The 20,778-nt window shown below is 44.8% G+C and overlaps 1 protein-coding gene across 3 annotated transcripts in view; it reads left to right on the forward strand.

The window, feature by feature from the left end:
* The window catches only part of LOC126531227 (dopamine D2-like receptor), a 457,194-nt gene that overhangs the window by 403,200 nt on the left and 33,216 nt on the right, over positions 1–20,778 (forward strand). For all 3 annotated transcript variants that reach the window (XM_050178668.3, XM_055071042.2, XM_050178669.3), the window contains one exon: positions 12,961–13,070. In XM_050178668.3, the coding sequence (XP_050034625.1) occupies positions 12,961–13,070 (110 nt within the window). The remainder of the gene's footprint in view (positions 1–12,960; positions 13,071–20,778) is intronic.

The raw sequence follows: 20,778 nt of genomic DNA on the forward strand, positions 1-20,778 counted from the left end.
TCTAGTTCTATCTTTTAGGCGGGAAAAAGTGGATTACTAACGCAGTAAATGAAGGCCGAGCTCTTCTCTTTTACGGCATCGGCAGCTAAAAGCCAGGAACGAGGATTTTTATGTCCTTCCGTCTGTTCCTTCACGTTGAGGCGTTTGTCGTTCTTCCTTGATACACGCACAATTTAGCATAGGATACTTACACCGCATGCAATATTTGACTGGTAAATCGCCTAAGTTGCCATGCTGCCTCCGTCGTGCCGCCATTTTGTTGTTTTTGTCGTCACCCCGCCGCCGTCGTCGTTGTTATCGTCATCTACGTGTAGTTCTTGGGACGTCAATATGGCATCGTCGGCGTCACACCGTCGACGCAGCTGCGTCATCATCGTCGCCTTTCCGTCGTTGTGTCATCGTCAATGTCGTGGTGGTCGTCATTTTATTGTCGCCCTGCCATCGACAACGCCATGCATCGCATCATGTCGTCGCCTTTATTATTTCTTCGTCATGCTACCACCACCGCGGTCGGCGCCATTGTTTTTGTTGTAATATACAATAGAGGCATTTTGTCGGGAAGAGTAAATGTGTAGGGTTTCTATACATTTCCGTTGGTGTACTGGCCTACGCACTCTTAGCGTAATACTTATAGCGCAGCACGTAGCGATTTCGTAGTGGCTTTCACCGACCAGGTGATTGGTGGCATATTGCGAATGGATGGGCTTTATCAAAGAATATTAGTTGCACAACATTCCTGTAAATTCCTCTTCCCCTGGTCTACGTGCCGGACGTTCATTAAGGCCGGCTATATTTTTTTATGTCCAGGCTCATTGTTAGAAACACACAGCTTTTGTCAACCAAATCAGGCCATTTGACGGCCATTACCGTTGCAGAATACAAAAGAACTGCGCCCAAAACTTCGTTGTAGCTCTTTTTAATCCAAAGATATGTTTATATTTTAACACAAGGAAACTTATGTGTGAGAGAGAGAGAGAGAAGGAAGACAGAAAGGCAGGGAGGTTACGCCCTTTTCTGCTGCAGCACTGATCAGCTGATCAAAATGTACACCTCTTCTTCTACGGTGTGTATTGAAAACAAAACCACCCTATCTTGAAGGCGTTTTCTTATTTTCTTTTTATGTGTACCTGCACGGAAGGTCATATATCTTCTTTTCGAAGGCCTAGCTTCATATTTATCTGCACGGGAAAGATCTGTTACGTGGCGAGAAGGAAGTTCTGAGCATTGATCAATCTCAAGATTTACCTTCTTTCTCGTTATATTTCTTTGTTTCCTCCACTTCTTCGAGCTACCGACAACCTTGCAATAACTTCAGCTGTTATTTAGCTGCTTCGAATGATACTTGCCCCAGTCAGCAATACATTTTTCACCAGAGCGGGCAATCGCGAGATTCGAATTCTCCACCGATTGTCACAAATTTCATTTGCTGTTTTCTCGGTTCCTCCGCCAGGCTTTCAAATTATCGGTTTCTTTTTTTGGTTTTGCCTCTATTAAGGATATAACCGAGCATGCCTGCTTTACCTTACGCTTCCCTGCAGCCATTCACACATGTGCAAAGTAAGAATTGCACGAAGCGGAGGGCCAAGAGAGCAAGAGAGAGCGTTCATCTTCGTACCGCTTTTCTTCTATCGAGCAATTTGTCGCATAAACAAACGTAAGCTCAGGGGCGGATTCAGCACAGGATCAAAGGCGGTGGAGGAAGGTAGGAGTTCACTCATACCGAAAAAAAAAAGAAAAGAAGAAAGAGGTGAGTTGGGAGATGGGGCTGAAGCGGGGCACGAGAGTGAGGAGGAGGCTAGGGGGAAGTCATGTGTTGGTGTGTTTTCAATATACAATCGGGCGTCTTCACTGCAAACTCAATTTTGCAAGCAAGCGCGTTTCCTGCGCAACATTGTATATCACAACCAGATCACACGTCACGAATTTGGCTGTTATGTCTGGGCGAGCGTCTTTGTCTTCATTGCCCCTTCCTAGATTTAATAGTCAGTGTTCTTCACACTATTCTTGCGTGCTATCTAATGGTGGTAAACAAAGCAAGAACAAAAAAAGAAAACAAACAAAAGCTTAGTAACGCTTCTCGAGTTTGTTGACAACAATTCAATGAATGAAGCATCGCACGAAGCTATACATAAACGCAACAGATGCGTCAAACGCTTTACGCGCATTGATCAAAGACGCGGACATTGAATTTGGCGCTAGTTCCTTCTTGTAAAGAACACAACAAATGGTAGCTTCAAAGTTTCATATCATAAAGGGATAGTTCATTTATACAGCTTCACACGTGGCGTTCACTGAGGTAGGCGAAATGTGACTATGTGATGCGCTCGATTATGAAGCCAATAAATTTGACGTCCACTAGCCCTGTATGTAAATGCTGTACGTGTTTTGAAAAGCAGTAATAATGGACTGTTGGTATGACATGATATAATTGTAATTAATCATAGTAACATGAAAACACCACACAACCAAGAGATCATGCAGGCTAGTAGTCGTTTTCTTGAAAGGAATGCCATGCCCACCCGCTTTAAACTGAGAAAGAAAATTGTTCAGAAACAATCTACGATGACAGTCAACAAAAGTGAATAGCCAAACGCTTCACGCTATTTGCTTGATTAAAGGAGTGGTGCTCTTGGAGGCCTGTATTCCTTGCAGTGGGGATATTTAGGCAGCACTTGTTGTTTCAGTCGGTAATTCCCCAGAAAACAGATGCATTAACCAGCAAGTCTGTAGCGGTAGTACAGGCAGACGAGCAAGTGCGTCTGAAACGTCTATAACAGTTCGCGTTCGGCGACGAACATGTTCGGCAACTTGGTCGCCCAAAAAGCACGTGCTCTTTGCGTCGACGCCTTTGTATAGGCGGTGAAAGTTCGACCAACGATCACGAAAACGGGTAAAAAGAGCCAAAAGGAAGCTCCTCGCTTTAAATAGAACACGCATTGGCAGTTGCGCCCGACGGCGAAGCATTGAAAGCGACAGCGAAGTTTAGCGTTGAGCTGAAGGCGTCTCAGAATGCTGGCGCAATGAGGAGCAGCGTCAAGGGACATTGCAGGCATCGAATCTCAGTGGCGCACTTAGATGAGCCCACAGGCAAACCATCAGCGTTCGTCAACGCCCATAGAAAGGATTAGATAGATTCAGTGTGACGTTTACTGCTAGTTCTGCTCGTACCAGTGTATGCACCACCGGTGTAGTATATATAAACCTACTCAGCAGGAACGCGAACTTGTGGACACAGAATGCTGTTGCCAGCGGTGGAGGCCAAAAGGCTGTCCTGGCTCCGGCAGAGCTGATTCAAGGGAGTATGATGGTCGGTACGTGCCCTTGGTTTCGTCGATTTTGCACCCAAACACAACTGCGCGCCTCAGGAAATTTTCTAGCCCCGAACGCGCATGTTGCGCATGGTCGTCGATACCGTTACAGCACGATGGCGTTAGCGCGGATGCTCCTCAAGCGTTCGCGTAATTGCTGTCGCAATAAAGAAAACGTGAAGCGAGGGGCATGAGCACACCGTATCACCCACAGATAGAATTTTGCCACTATACAGAAGAGAGTTGAGTTCCGCAGTTAACAATAGTTTCAGAACAGGGGCCCTATAACGTAAAACTATTCCAATATGTTTCTATTCCAATCTCCTGACGTCAAATTTGCGTAAACACCAACGCAAGTACCGGGCGGTCACCCGCAGGGTTGTATGAACCGACCAATCAAACGCTCTCCTCGTTCATAGGAGGTCCCTTTTGTTTGCTTGAAAAACGAATAACATTGCCTACACTGAGCGGCTTGTCGTATCTAATTGGCTGACAAGAGGCTAGGAGAACGCTCAAGTGGAGAGGGATTCGATGGGGCCGAGCCACTGCACTGAAAGTCGATTACCGGATGAAGAGGGTGGTGCCGGCGTCTACGATTGGCCGGCTTTCCCTTACTTAGCTGCGGTGGCTGGTCGAAAATCGCGGCGGCATGCAACGGAAGCTCAAGAATGACGCTAAAACGGACCCTCAGCAAAGAACCGTTGGCAGAATGAGGGGGTAAACGTGCCGAAAGTGCTCGAAAACGTTACACGGCCACGCAAGAAGTCATATTATACGCAAATACACCCATGCTCTCCGGCAGGTGCGAGTAGCCAGCGTCTGAGCGATCGGCGGCAGCCATCTTCTATTCCTTTCGGAACGGGGCAGCCTGCGGCTATTCCGAAGAAAATTCAGTTTTGTTCGGCATATTAATGCATCTTTATCGCGTACACGTCACTTTGACGCGGTGAGTTCTTGCGGTTTTGTGACGTCGCGTGACAGGCAGGTGAAGTGGGTGCAGCCGGAAAACTTTTTACCAATAGCCGAGGGCTAATGGCGAAAAGGGGTCGAATCAGAAATAACTGTTTTTCTTTTTTCTGTCAAATCATGCATAATCAGTGGGTACACATCATATCAGATGGGGAGGTATCGCGGTTTTCGTGACGTCGCGTGACAGACAGGTGAAGGGGGGGTGGTCGAAAAAAATTTTTGACCAATCGTGGAGGGCTGATAGCAGAATTGGAATAGAAAAGTTTGGAATAGTTTTATGTTATAGCGCCCCAGCTTTGTGAGCCTCGTATCAAGTCGAATCTTGACCTTGCGAAGAAAAGCCATAAAAGAACCGAATAAGCTGAATGACGATGTAAAACTCGAGTAGCTAGGAGATATAAAAAATATTTTTTCACACAGCGAATTTCCGGAATAGCAGCTACAAATCGTGAATATTTCTTCAAAAGCCTAGATTACTAGCACATCCGGTACTACATATGTCGTATGCAACCGCGAGGCTCTTGGCCACCACGAACTTCACTGTCTGAAGACAGACGCGATACACGGGAATGTCCCTGAACAGATTTGATCGCCAGGTGATTTGCAGCTGTAGGAACTTTCAAAGGTCGTCCTGTCAAATAAGTCATGCGCTTGGCGCGATAAACAAGCCTGATTAAGGAGACAAACTCGACGTTTGCGCGACTTGCTTGCGAAATGATATCCTCCAACAATTGGTGGTTCGTTGTGCCGCAATGGTATAGAGCTCGTAATTCTACTGCAGCAATGCTCATTGCGGTTTTGAGTCACACGAACTAGTCAGAATTGATAATTTATATCCATTCGAGCAGTTATCGCAACTTTAAGCGAAAAGTCGTAAGTACTACCTGATTTGGTTTATTGATTCGTTCGTGTGTTTAACGCGTAACGTAACCTGCGAACATACAAACGTTCTAATGGCAGGCTCCGGAACGACTCGGGCCATTTGTGATTCTTCAAAGCGCGCAAAAATATAAGTACATTAGCGTTTCATATTTTCTCATGAAATGTAATTTGTGGCCTTCGCAGCTCGGAATTGAGCCCGTAACCTCTTGTTCAGCAGCGAAGTACAAGACACTGACAGTGATTTCAGCAAGTTCTCGGACCTGCGATGTGTTTTGGCGATGACAATATGTAAAAGGTGTTGTATTAGCAGTGAAGTGGCGCTCAGTGCTATTTCCGCTATCTCACACCTTCGTTAAACCGGTAGCCTATAGCCGCTGTTACCCAGGACTGCATACAGCCGAATACAAAATTTGCAGAGGCAGGGCAGACCTTCAGCACATGGTTTGGTCGTGCCCCTTCAAAGGTAGTCACGTCCAACAGAAAGAACACTCTTCTTTAGAAATTAGGTCGGCGGAGCAGTGGAAGACCGCGCTGCTCAGCTCCAATACGGAAGTGCAAGTTCGACTCGTCCGGATGGCAGAAGACGCCGCCGGGGCGTAAGGACTCCTTGCTGCCGCATAAAGGGAGAAGAAGACAGAACAGGATCTCCCGCCTCTTCCCCTTCCCTTGACCCCATCCCGGGCACACAATAAGGTTATTCTCTCTCTCTCTCTCTCTCTCTCTCTCGCTCTTAATTCTTGAAGTTCCTATTTCACGGCTTCCGTTCGGTTCTCGCGATATTATGACATACCCTTTCCGAGCTTCAAAACTGACAAGGGATGCATCAACTACCGAAAGTTGAATGCTGGCTGACAATATGTTTAGTTGACCGACAATAACATAGGGCTTTCCACCATCTCTCACTTGGAACGCAGCGCTCTGCAGAAAGACTTTCCAATGAGACTTACCATTGCAGGAAACTGAATCCTTCCCGGTGTACAAATTGAAGTCGTCACCTCCGCAATGCCCACCGCTCGACGGGCCTTCATTACAAGCTATGCAGTTCGCCTTCCTGTGGAGGTATTCTGTAAGTGTCCACTAGGCGGACACTTACAGGATACTGCCTTTGGTCAAATCACGTGCATTGAGAGAACGTCTCTCTATAAATCTGCACTTGAGGCCCGTAGCTGGGCTAGTCGGCCCGAGTAATTTACCATATTTACTCTGCTCTAAAAACGGAAGCACAAACCATAAAGACGACCGGTCTTTCTCGTGCCCGGGCTACCGGCCAACAGCGCTGAGGCGGTATTATGGTCACGTGGTCCTTGTCGCGCGTGGGAAGCAGCTTATAAAACACTGTGTGCGACGTCCTCGAGCAATCGGGCCTCGCCACCAGATGCTCTATACGTGACGTAAGAGTGCCGGTAGGCAGGGCCAGGTCTCCAAACTTCCTGTAGGAAGTCACTCTGCAAGCGAACTAAGGATATTTGTTACCTAGTTGCTGTGCTGTAAATACGTAAGCAATTTTTATTTGCTCTTTCCAATCCTCCCTCTCCGTTATTTCACTCCGCCCCGCCTCTCCCTCCACTACTGACTGCTCTTCAGTAGTTGTCAGCAGACTGCGCTAGATAGTTACTGCATTCAGTAGTAATTTCCTTCCCTTCATTTTTCTTTAGTTATCTAACTATTTTTATAAAAAACAACCTAGTACTACTACTACTACTACTACTTCATGTGCTTCTTTGTGTTGCATGTTAGTGTCTTTTTCAGCGCTACAGGCATATCAAAAATGTTTTTAAAGGCGATGTTTCTCACTAGGCGCCTGTTTTAATTTTCTTAGGAAGCGAACAAACTTTATTATGGGGAAGGAAGCTGGCTGGAAACCAATTTTAATGTTGTAACATCACATACCCGTAATTAGCGCAGCTTAAAGGCTTTATTTACGGCAAACACTTGACGCAATGAGACGTTAAAGACCTTTCATCTTAATATATTTAATTCAGTTGTATGCTTCCGTGGTTGTCCTGAGCGTTAGTGTCACTGACGGCTGAAAAAAGTATTAAAATAGCGATATCGCTTGAGTGCACATTGTCCTTCTCATTGATTCATGCTTTTCATAATGATGAGATTATGCTGGGCTTTATACGGCAGTATAATGGCAGTATAACACAGGATCCATAACAAAAGATATAGATGTAAATGCCGTGAAAGCGAGCCAAAGCAAGGAAATTTACGGCCTTTGAGGAACTGAAGATAGTGGGGATTTCTAGCTTGAAAAGCTTCCTTAAATTGCGCTTTTCGAAAGAGGCGGGTTAACTTGCTTGAAAGGCTTCTGAGTTAAACTAATGCCTCCTTCGGCATGAAGACGAAAAAGACAAGCAATGTTGAATTAAGGAGCTGCCTTTCGAGAATTTTCGTAACGTTCACGCTTATATGTCTCGATGCCTGCGTCCGTTCTTAATAAAGAAATGTATACACAAAAATGAAAGCATTTTGCAGAAAGTACCAAACCCACCATTTGCGCCTTAGTTTCGACAGAAAATTCTGGAAACGTTTTCGTAAGCACTGCCATATTCTTTGGCTTTATTCTCATTTGCGTATTTCTTGCGCCTTCGCTATTATTCCTTGCGGTCAATGTGTGACAGATAGCGAATGTAAAAAAAAAACAAAAAAACGAATGCAATATGCCGTCGTCGTCGTTGCCTGTAGGCGTTGCACAATTCGCTTACTTATTTTCGCGGCACACCAGCTTTCTCTGGACGGCTTTCTTTCTCTCTCTCTTTGGCCAGCTTTGCTGCCTGCGAAACCACGTTCTGTTCGCTTTTTCTTTTCTCTTGCGCTCCTTCCTGTTCAGGCTCCCTCAGGAAAATTGCGGCTCAACGGCAAGCCGCCATCGGCGAATCAAACAATGGGAAGCCTAGATTTGTCACGCTGTCAGCTTTAAAGTGGATCCCGCACCCTGCTGTAGAAACGTTTCGTTTTTCCCGCAATATTCTCGTCACACTGCCAAGTTTTGCTCTGAGCCGTTTCTTTCTCTTCTTTCTTTCTCCCCGCTCATTTATAACATATTTCAACTTACGCCTTTGACGTCAGTCGCGGGTTTAAAAGTCTCGGTGCCGCTTTCAACTTCTAGCCTGAACGTTCGCGGGGCTTTCCGATTTCAATCCGCGCTGGCATATCCCGGGTGCTCCACAGAATTCTTATACTGTTTTTCTTTTCTGCTATCCTTCTGGCCATTCACTGCATAGGTCCCCTCAGTCATCGTTTTGCTTGATACGATTTCCTTCAAGCACCCTGCAGCACGAATCGACAACGCGGTGATTTATTTCTTGCTTTGAAATCGTCCAACTATTTTTTTTTATGTGTGCGTGTGTGTGACTTTACCTTTCTTTCGCTTCATACTCCTCGATGTGTGAGCTATACGACTGAGCACACTTGAGGAGTGGATTTCACTCGCGCTACCTCTTGAGCCCTCTACTAGCTGCAAAAACACTTTCACAAAAATCAAATCCTTCTCCGATGGCCGGCGTTATACACAAACTTCGGAAGTGTGTCGCAGGATCGTTTTAAGCAATAATCTGGGTTTTAACGTTGTGTTGAGAAAAAAGTCGCAGTATCGCTTGATAGGCGAAGCATCTATTGCGGCAGCAAATTAGTAGACAGCTGTACGAAGTAAGGATAGTAGCTTTGTCGGCCGTATACATGCTTGTAAATCTTTGCTTACTAACTAAATTGACAAACATGGGGTCACGCGCTCACAAGCAAACATGAACACACCTCACTCGATGACTGCGCGCACCCGCTGTCAAGACGGTGGAGTGAGAAAGCTCGGCTGCAGGAACGAGTGAATTGGCCTTCCTGTTGCCTCTCGCATCAACTAAGCGGCGAGAATGCAGCGCACACGAACCTATCAGCACTCTGCGCACGCTGTCGCCATCGCAGATCGCTTTCAAGATAGGGCCCGCGCTGCCGCACCATACACAGCCTCCGCCGAATTAGAACGCATCCCTCCCTTTCCTCCCCCCGGTGCCTTGCGCATGACAGAAGCCGGCGCGCGTCCTCCCCGCTTTCCTCCCTGGCGCTCACGATATTGACCCACTATCGTCGGCTTTCCCTCGCATGCTTGCACTCGCACATACAGGATACGGCACGCGGCGATGATAGTATCGGCCTTGTATTTTATATGGAACATTACGGCGACGCCGACGGTAGAAATGCTACTGTAGTGTCCATATAATTGCTGTCGCAATAGAAGAGAATTCGAACGACTGAAGGTTCTACAAGTTTGTAGAGGTTCACTTTACTAAATATTAAAGTTCACCCGCCGTAGTGGCTTCGCGGCTATGGTGTTCCGCTGCTAATCCGGAAGTCGCCCTATCAAATTACAGCCGCGGCGCAATGCACAGACGCACGTGTCCCGTTCATTGGGGCACGTTACAGATTCCCAGGTGGTCAAAATTAGTACGGAGTCCCGCGCTGCGGCATGATTCATAATCAGATCGTGGTTTTGACACGCAAGAACCACGGCATACAATTTTACTTTTTAAAAAGTTACAGTTCGCAGTATGGCGAATGGGCGTAGTTTATGAAGTTCCTTTTAGCGGCGGTCACATATACTTAAAGCAGCTACCGTCGTTCTATCAATCAGCACTTAATTGAGCGTAAGTGTTCGCTGACCTGCGGGAGTATCATCCAGCCTTTCATTGCACTGTTGCGATCGCCAACATGCCTCAAAATTTTCGGGTGGTATAAATTTGTTCACACACAAGAGCAAAGAAATTCGCCTTACGGTCCCAACTTGGTATTTCTTTAACAGTGGCAGCACGTGTCTAAGTCAGCCCTTGTTTATCTTGCAAAAAATGAATTGTCATGCCGAAACAGTTATTTTTGGCGAGTGCTTGCACGTGTTCACAATTCAGAGTTTGGGTCTGCCTTTCGTTGAACATCCGAAGATAAGACTTTGCTGCCATTATTTAAGCTTTCTTTTTATAGTAATCGTTCTTATTTTCATTTTTTTTTACTCCTTGTGCCCATGTTTGCACACTTGCCTTTGAGTTATATGGATAAAGGAAAGGAGAGATAAGATCAAACAAATGAAACGTAGGTAGGTTAGCCAGACAATATTCAGTTTGCTACTCTATACGGTGCAGAGGAAGATAAGGGAATAAAAAAAAAAGGAATACACGTAGTGTGGCAGAAAGGGCATGAGCAATGCATCTGCATACAGGCGGTGTATCTGCTTGATAAATTAGCAAAATCATTTTTGCTGCCGAAAAATATCAGAATTATAACTTTTATTTTTTGTGTGCTTTCTCAGTGGCTGCATTTTCGGTTAATGAACTTAGTTTTCTCTTTGAGGCTGCCTTCTTGGCCCAGATCAGCGGCGACCTTGCCGGCGAGCACGTATACTGGGTGATCATCTTTGAGTTTCACAGAATCTTTAAAGATCACCTGTGGCAGATAGCATAATTCCATTCATTGAGCTGGAATGTTCAAAGAAGCATACATAACTTCACGAGAAATCCAAACACATTTTAATTATTTAACACATGCTCGCAAATTAATTTCTTAACTAATTACTTGAAGGTACATATTGCAATTACGAACTGAAGCCGGTGTTTGCAAGGCATATCCACTTATGATAAATTTCTGGCATGACACCAGTTTCGACATAATCATTGCCAAAGTATGCCACGAAATACATGGGCATTCCAGTTTACTTTTGGGCTTCACAAGAGCGTTTTGTTAACGAAGTAGAGCAGCAGTGCAGTTTTACCGCGAGTTTGATGGCGCATACTTTGAAAAATATGTGCCGTAACGTAATTAATTAAGAACTATTTTAGCGAATTTTCGTCAATTAGTTGAGTATGTGTTACAATTTCTCGTGCAAGTAATGTCCGTCTTTTTGAATACACACTCACACCTACTCGACATGAGGCTAACAAGGCTGTGCTGGAAACAAAGCTGTGCTAGAAGCAAAGCTATGGTGTGCCAAACCACGGGACTAAACTCTCGCCTGTAATGTTCGTGCTCTGCGTGTGGCTCTGTGACGTGTTGTTCATTTTCCGCTCCTTCCCTCTCTTTTTTTTCTTCCTTTATTTTCTTTGTCCTTTTAATCTTGTTTTCTCTTCTCTGCAAGCGAGTGAGCGTGACTTCCCTTTTAGGAGACAATTGCTAGCAGCTTTTATTTTTCTGTGTTGTGTTTGTATAAGTTGATATGATTACTACTACTACTACTACTATTACTACTACAACTACTACTACTACTACTACTACTAATAATAATAATAACAACAACAACAACAACAACAACAACAACAACAACAACAACAACAATAATAATAATAATAATAATAATAATAATAATAATAATAATAATAATAATAATAATAATAATAATAATAATAATAATAATAATAATAATAATAATAATAATAATATGTGGTTCAGCGCATCCTTTTACATTACAACATCCTACATGTGGGAGACTGAAATAACTTCGGGTAATTTTTCGGAATTAGTTATTAGACGCAAAACGCTAGCAATGAAAGGAAGTAGTTGCACTGGGTGTGAGACGCGTTTCTTCGGCTCTCGGTGTCCCTGGTGAAAGGCGAAGCTGCAGACGCGGATCTACGCTGCAGCAGAGACGTGCGTTGGAAAGGCGGGTTCGAGTTTCACCGAGCCAGTGCAGCTCGCGCGCGAGCGAGCGAAGCCTTATTGTGGAGGCACCTGTTCTTGACAATGGTATTATCAGTGCACAGTGGACACCATCGCGGGCCGATCCGGTAGCGTCAACGCGCTCTGTCGTTATCACAAATGCCGCAGTGATCGGGTGTCCACTGATACACGATGCTATGTCCCCTGCCGATTGCATGGAGGAGAAGTAGTCGGGCGTCTGCGACTGTAGCCGTCCCTGAGGTCCGTGATGGAACAGTGACAGAAGACACTCGAGAGCAGCCGTCGTTTCACAGAAGATGGACCACGACGGTGGTGATTCCCGATCAATGACCTCCAAAGCAGCACATACAGCTTGCATTTCCGGAGCCGTGTGACCTCTGCGCCGACTGTGAGTGGGCGTGACATATACAAATGCCCAATCGCTGACAGATGCACTGAACAAACGATCATGTACTGTATTCTGCTCCACAATACTTGCGGTCTAACGCCACTTAGGTATGGGACATAATCTATATATCATGAATAACAAGTAGAGGCGTCTTCCTTAGTTAATAAGAACACGCTGAGCGCATATTTGTCGTATACTTCCTTTATAACCACAGAAAGCTGAACAAGTTGGTAGGGATTCATCTTGAAAGAAGGTATAAGAGGGCAGACATGGACACAAGAGAAGAGAACCTAACAACACAAACGCCGTGTTGTCATTTGTGTTCTGTGGTTCTCTTCTCTTGTGTCCATATCTGCGCTCCTATACCTTCTTTCACTTCATTTATGCAATATGTCGCGACGTGAATACGAAATTAAGCTCAAGGAGACATTCAAGTGTGTCACCCGAAAGTATGTCAACGGGTAATTTTACTTGCCTTCTCGTTGCGTTATGGTTTGTTGTTACTTAGTGTGTGCGTTCTTTTTAATGTTTTGCTTTTGTACGTGTATTTATTTTGGTTAGGTCCGAATAAAATTTCAGTTGTGAGACAACGCTTAATTGTGTCATGTACTCCTATTTTTTGCCCTCTGTCCTAGAGCTCAGTTTTTCGTTTTTGTTTCGTTCCCATGAATGCGATCCAACTGATATACTTGTAATCTTAATTCAAGTCTTGGTGCCGTTTTTGCTTTTGACTTTAACGTATTTGCACTTCCGCAGGTCAACGTGGACTGGGAGCTGAGCGAAACGCTGTGCGACTTCTACATAGCAGTGGACGTAACCTGTAGCACGGCTTCCATATTCAACTTGGTCGCCATCAGTATAGACAGGTGAGCCAGGACGCTGCCTTTAATTTTGCGCGTACTCCTTTGTGACCTTCACGAACCTTTGACATTGAAGTATGCGATGGGTTTTGATGAGCACCGTTCTTATTTGCGCAAAGAAATAAAGTGGTTTAAAATTCAGGCAGCTGTGAAATCCTTTACGGGAGTTCCATTTTCCAATTATTTTTGTTTTGTTTTGTTCGAAGCGACTGTGCGGTCCGTGTTCGACGTAGACGAATTCAGTTGGTTTAAACAACGAGTGGGAGGTGTTATTCTTGCTGTTGCGAGGAACTGATCCAAGTTATAGCGTCTACGTTTGTAATTCTTACAGTAATATTTTATGTATCCGCTTATGGAGGGCATGGTTCCGTGAGAGCACCCACATCGCATATTTCCTTGCGGATTGAAGGGGGGCAGATTGTAACCCATGAGCAATAAGAAAGTGGTCGCCAAACAACATTGCCGCAGAAGGCCAATATGACCGAGTAAACAATGTATTCAGTCGGCAAGCCACTTCAGTTCATGTTCACATGTCCGGATGGAAGGTTAAGTTGTGAAAAAATATTTGCGGTACAATTGGGTGTTGTCTCTAGCGCTTCCCACAAAAGCACAACAGCCAGGCTGTTCCCACTCATACATCTAAGGTTTTAATTGTTCCATGCAATATATACACTTATCAGTTGGGCGCAGCGGCAGGCACAACGCAAGCGGCGCGTTGCCCAAAGATCAGCACCCAACGCTATTGTTATGATTGTTACGAAGTGGCATTGCTTAATCCTAACATGCGTATCGCACTCTCTTTTGGAAACATTTTTCTCTCTAAAAGATATCTTGGTAGTGAAAATAATATGTGACTTCTCTTGCCATAACAATTAAACTACCTAAAGAACGGGCGACAGCAGTTTTCTTTAAAATGTGCGCACACAGCAGCCGCCAACTTCTAAGATCTTCAATTTCATGCATTTCACAAGTGCGATAATATGTCGAAAACTAAGCGCAAATTGTTTCTCGTTCTTTTGGCAGACGTGCGCAAAATAGAGCACACTCCACATCGATTCAGTTTGGATTTTGCAACCTTTCATGACAGAATTAGGTGCATTTGCTCGCCACGCTCGGTATGTTTTTTTCCTTGCGTGTGCAAGTATAATTAGTATATACGATCATAGTTTTCAGAACGAAAGTTACAAATAACTGCTTTTCGTTTTCTTTAGCCAGATTATATCACTTTTCTTCCCCTGGTGTCTTCATTTATTGCAAATCCGAAGATCACGTGCGTACTCCTGATGCGCGTGTTTTCGTCGTTATTCGGCGTGTTGGCGCAGCGAGTTATGATGAAGCAAACGCTCGCACTATGCCGCAAGGTAACGAACCACGCGCAGCGAATTCCTCAGCCTCACCAAGCGCGTCGTTCCCGCGTCGCCAGAAACGGGCAGAATTTACGTTTGGCGCGAAGAAGTAAGCAAACAAGCACACACACACACGAAAAGAAACTCTAATCTGCGGCTGCGGTCGCAATGAGAATTTGCATCCGAAACCGCGGTTGCAGCATCAAGTGAGTGGAAGCGAAGGAAACACCCGCGAGCAAAAAAAAAAGGGGGGGGGGGGGGGGCACTGATGACAAAAGGTGCACCACACGTAGGCCGGCGTTTCCGGTTCGATTGTTAGGACGAATGGTGCCTCGCCATTCGTCCTAACAATTTGTCTTTCGTCTCGCGGAGAAAAGCCAAGTCGAAATAGCAGTGAGTGGGAAAAGCAACCGGCGACACCGCACGTGGGAGCGCATGCAAATTTGCCGACTGCCTCTAACGTCATTTTCCGCCTCCCCACCTCTTATCCCTTGCTCCATTATCTTTCTGCGGTGGCTGGCTATAGCGCGAAAGAAGGGTGTGAAAAAAAAAAAAAAAGAACTCCAGAGGGTAAGTTTTTTATAGAAGATGGAAATTCACTTTGTCTCGTCAGCTTGACGGCCACGCCGAGGCGAAATTCAACTGGCGTCAGCGAAAATTTATTGCGTCTAGACGAATTCGCAAATATGCTAAACAGTCGCCGCACCAAACGGAGCGAAGCCCCGCGGTCGGGTTTGAAAAGTTGCGCGGCGTTCTTGCGTGCGCATTCGAGTGGTAACGTGAACGTTACCGATAGAATAAGCGTGCAACCAGTGAGGAATGCAAATATAGCAGAGAAGAGGCGTGCGCAAACATTACTCCGAAGCATGGCGGCCCTGTTGTTTTGCCATAATCAGTGATAGTGAAAGGACATGAGCATACATAGCTAAGAAAATGTAAAGGAGGCGACAGTTTAACTAGATAGAGAATTCAGAAGGGAGCGTAGATGCAATCCGTACTAGGATTGCTGCCAGCGCTTGGTCACGATATCTAACGTCTCTTTTCCTTTTTTCCATCCTTTTGGCTTTTTGTCAATCGGTTGCATGAAGGGACGCCTCCACTATGTTTCCAGTATTGGCTACTCGGCGAGACCGAGGATAAATCAACAGAAATGGAAGGAAATAGTTCCTCCAAAATAGGGCCCTATATTTCTTTTTTACAGCACTGCTAATAAACGCCTCTTTACTTATGTTGGCCGGTGTTCAGAATAAAGGCTACGACTGTTCATGGCTTGATTTAGGCGCAAAACACCGACGTGTGGAAAGATTATTGCGAGCATTATGACAAACGCAAATTCCGCGCTTTACGTTGCACTTACCCCATCAACATTGGCCAACTCGTCCAAATTGCGCTTCTACAACTGTTCGTAAGAGTAGATGCAGGCAGGTCTTAGCACGAAATTCTTGGCGAAGGCGGCTGCCAGATTGCAGACAGTTACGAACTAAATGCTTTGTGAACGAGGCCCGTTAAGCGCCGAGTAAGGTAAACCCCAAGCGGGTGCAGCGCAAGCAATCACTCATGCTTTGCACTTAAAGACTGTTTCCTTGTAGCCCGTGACACCGGCGTCAGGGAAGTCAAGTACCCACGTCGGTTCGCCTACCCGTTGTGTCGCATCGTTTTCGACTGTAGGCGGGGCATGCGCGAATGGTGGTGCGTTCGTTATTTGCATTTGTGATTTGCGGATTCTGATTACGAAAAATGGATACGGCACTGAGCTGCTTATTGTCAGCACTGGGAGCAAGCTGTCGTTTTACCCTAGGTAATTTTCTCTATGCAAGTACACGCAAAAGCCCAGAGCGCATTGAGTAGGCAATAGCTGAGCCAGCATCAGCAAAGTTATCCGTTTATAAAAAAAATTGGTTCGAGCTACTCATAGCAGAGAAACTTAGATTTTTGCAGCCATCGATCTAAGAGAAAATTGAAAATATTTGTATTTTTTGAAAGCGCGGCACCGGCAATTTGCCAACCTCATGAAGCCCTAGAAAAGGAACAAGTATCGAAGTTGCATAAGTTACGCCGGATACACCGTTCTATGAAGGGAGAATTGAGGTACTATGCTCGGCTTTAATATAAACAGGGAATTCATATATGTAGCTTTGCGGGACTTACGAAACGGTGCTGGTAGTTTTACGTGCGTCATAATTTTTCAGTTTTGTTGTTATATCAGATTTAGTGGAGAGAAATGATGATTTGATTCAGTCTGGCACGGTTAAACTGGTGAGGTAACCTGGTAATATGAATTATTTATAAGTTGAACGTCGGGCAACAAAATAAAATACTTTCAAAGCTTATTTCAGGACCAAGTTGAAAGTTCTGCCTCCATATGCCACTCTAGTTTAGCCTTTACTATTAATTGCAAAAAGAGAAAAAAGGGGACTTTAACAAATTCAGTGCGCAGTACAAACGCATGCAGCAGAACTTAGCTATAGCGCGCATATGAACAGACAAATTCGAGTTGCGCCAAATGTAACACTACACTGTCTTGCGATACTGTCACTCTGAGTCATCACTCAATATAGTTACCATTGTCACAAAGGTAGCGAGTGACTAGTTTTATTTTTTTAATGGTACATACATTGTGCTTTCGAATTTCTTTCATTAAGGCCCTACGACTGAACAGCTGACTATGTAAACGGACTAATTCACAATGCAATATTGTCAGCGAAGTGCCTCAGAGAAATTAAAAAATAATATAATTCTGTAGTTTCACTTGCCAAAACCACAATTTCATTATGAGGCGTACCGTAGTGACCAGCTGTAGTTACTTAACGTGCACCCAAAATTATATGTACACCAGAGTTTTTTGCATTCCGCCCTCATCCAAATGAAGCCGCCGTGGCCTCGATCGAACCCGCAACCTCGCGCTTAGCAGCCCAGCGTCATTGGCGATTAGCAAACGCGGCAGATGCGCCTCGACAAACTGGGTGTACTCCGAAGCGCATCTTTTTTTTTTTTTCACTGGATAAATTATATATATATATATATATATATATATATAATTGGGGCAATATATGTCAAGGCGAGTACTTACAGTTCAACCAGCTTAAATTTTTGACGATTATATCGTGGATGTGTAAAGCAGGTTTGCGCTTGCAAGTCAGTGCCGTATATGTAGAGGTGTTGGAAGAGGAGATATTGCGAAAAATACGATTCCAATATTCAAAAATATGCGTTTTATTTTTAGGTTGAATAACGATGAAATGAAGTGGGTCGGTGGGACATATTTTCCTCCCTACATTACGCAGCCATTGTGCTGTAGAACCTATGTTCACACAAAATAATTACTGCAGAAATTAAAAGGACGACATTACAAAAAGGACATGACCCCTCAAAAAATGTTTCCTGTCAGTGTTCAAGCGGAGTAGCTTACACTTATTGCTTTAGAAAAGCAATTCTGTTATGTTTCAGGCTGAAGGTGCAGGAATTGTCTCCCTCGGCGTTTTTTGTGAGGAAGCTTGTTCACGAGCGCTCGACATCTGTCTTCTTTCGAACATATTGTCTGTTTAGTTTTCCCTCGTAGTTTATTCAAAGCACCTTCTAGCGATTTCTGTTGGTAACGTCCTCCATGTATGTCAGAGCGCCGTATTGGCCGAACATTTTCTTTCCGAGAACTGCTTGTCATTGGCCGACCACCTTTCGTATCACACCCTTTCAATTTTTAAATAATATTGTGCGATTATCAACCCCGCTTTGTTACGACGAGATGAGGAGATTGGCGGGAGTGTGCACAAGCGCGCAGAGGAATTGCCATTTAGAATGCCGTCTGCTGCGCTGTTCGCTTCAAAGGTGCACACGCCCTGCCTTTTTTATCCGGGAGACCACATTGCGGCACGCAGCAGCAAGTATAGATGAACATGATGATGATCCTCTGTACAAATGGCACATACCCACCATCGAGGATCCGCCAATGATTGGACGGTTTGGAGAAAATGGATTAAAGAAAGCGGTTCAAAAAACAAAAGACAGTTGTGCTCAATGTTCAAAGTGCAACACTCGCCATGCTAAAGTGAATCGAAAAGATAGCTAATTAATTATTATAATTGACTGTTTTAGGAAGGCAGCCAATTGGAATCAAGAATGAAGTTTGTCATCGCAGTGCAAACATTCCGGTCGCTGTAACCCAATGTGGAAGCTCCAAACGAAAGCAAAATCGGCACGTTCACGCTGAGGCCAGGCTTGTTTAACGGATCCTCGAGCACCTTCTTTTTTCTCTTTCTTTTTTTTTCTTTTACTGAGGAGTATCGTCGGCCTGAAAGAAGAAAGTGATCAATTGTTTCTGGTTCCCCGCACTGTATACACAGAGGACATGCCGCCAAACCATCCCTGTGTGTATAGAAATTTAGTGTCGGGATGCGGCAGCGTAGCCTTGTTAGTGTAATCTCGAACTTGCATTTGGGCAGAATTTACGGCTCCGAGCGAATATGCAGTCATCGCTTCTGCTTCTTCTTTTGTGTGAAAATACACGCACGTGCTCATAAATTGCCTTTCTTCTTTTATGCTTAATCACTGGTGCATGCGCTGGTTCTAATAACACGAAGAAAGAAAAAGAGAGCAAAGCGCATCGCGGATGAAATATCTTGTTCTGCATCGATGCTCACACCGGTATTTCGCAAACAGGACAGCGCTGCCTCTCCTTACAAACAGTTCTGGCATACGTGAGCATTGCTTTCGAATACTGCTTTCCGCGCATGAGAAGTATGTTCGCCGGAAAATACTTATGCTTCCGTTTGTTTGTTTTGCTTTTTCAATAAACGTCGTGATATATATATATGTATATATATATCCTCCCTTCGCATTTCTCCGATTCACTCTGCCATAAAGGACAAACAGTAATGATGCTTTTCAATTGCATTCCGTAGTAAATCAACGAAATTCATGCTTATTTTGTACGAGGCATCGGAAGGCGCGGAAATTTCAAAAAAGTCACGTTTCTCGTAACAAACACTGACTTTTTGCAAGCGGTCGTCGTGCCTCTTACCGCCGGGCCTGCGATTTCCTTCGCAGTTGCTTCATGCATTGGAAGACAATCATTTCGCGATCGTGGAGTGTTCACAAAAAATGCTGTGAAGGGCAAGAAATATAAAGTAAAACGCAATGAAGTAACCACACAAATGCAACATTGTAGGGCTGAAGCATACTGACATTGTCTTGATCTACTACTGATGAGGCAAAGGCGCAAAAAAAAAAAATTCAGAATTCAAATTTTAGGACCAGGGCATGGGGACTTTCCTTGCATTTACTGTCTCAGTAAAAGGCTGCGGTGGCAGACATTAACCAACACGATAAGACATAAAACACCCGTATTTTTTTTTCACTGCAGTACGCCGTTGTGACAATCCCAGCAGATCAGATCGAGCTTCTGGTTACGACAGTTACAGCCAACTTCCATTATTCCAGCATCGTAGTTTGACTGTTTGGAAAACTTCAACTCGTGAAATTTTGAAATTGTCCGTGGTTTAAGATTCGATAGAGTAGATAATTATGTCGAATTTTTTTGAGCGACGAATACCCGATTATTCGTACTGCGGAACATAGCTGCAAATTTGGTTGTACCTTCGCGCAAGCCATGCAAGTCCAGCCTTGCTTGTTGGCTACCATCTCAGTTTATGCTGTTGATTGTCGGTTACGCTCCGCTGCAGCCAACAATCAAGCTACTTCGGTAAGATACCAACTGCAGCCTTGCACTACTATTGCGAAGTTCTACACTGCTTGGGTCTAGGACGCCTAAAACGCAATACATCTATATGAAAGGATATTGCGAACGAAGATGTAAGCTTAAACGTGCGTCAGCCACAGTGGCTGTTCGAGACAGGGAAGGTTCCTCCAACCCTTCGCACCAGAGGAGGAGGTTTTAGAGAGCAGAAATTGTGATAACGAGCGGCTTTTACAGAAGCGAACAGTCGCAGGTCACATGGAAAGGAAGGCATCCTTCACAGAGTGAACGGTTCTCGTTGACGCAGGTGTAGCGCCGACCGATATTTGAGTGCACATCAGTGATCGGACACTTAATTGCCATATTGTGTGGTTTGGATGACAGATCTCTTTCAGGCCATGAGGTTCTAGTGCCTTGGAATTGAAATAAAATTGCACTGCGAACAACGAACGCGCTCTTGAAATTTTAATGGAGCGCCGCCTCCCCTCCAGGCTCTGGAACCACAAACAGGAGCCTCGGCATTGTGAAGTGGGTGAGATGTGTGCGCAGAACATATATGCATATCGCACTGCACTATCATTGTACACTATCACAGTCGTCCGCAATGATTTCCTTTGCCCGTCTCCCGACGCATAGCAGGAGGCCAGAGACAAAACTCCTCCAGCCGACGTCTCTG

This window comes from Dermacentor andersoni, chromosome 5, assembly GCF_023375885.2.
Source record: "Dermacentor andersoni chromosome 5, qqDerAnde1_hic_scaffold, whole genome shotgun sequence".
NCBI lineage: Eukaryota > Metazoa > Arthropoda > Arachnida > Ixodida > Ixodidae > Dermacentor > Dermacentor andersoni.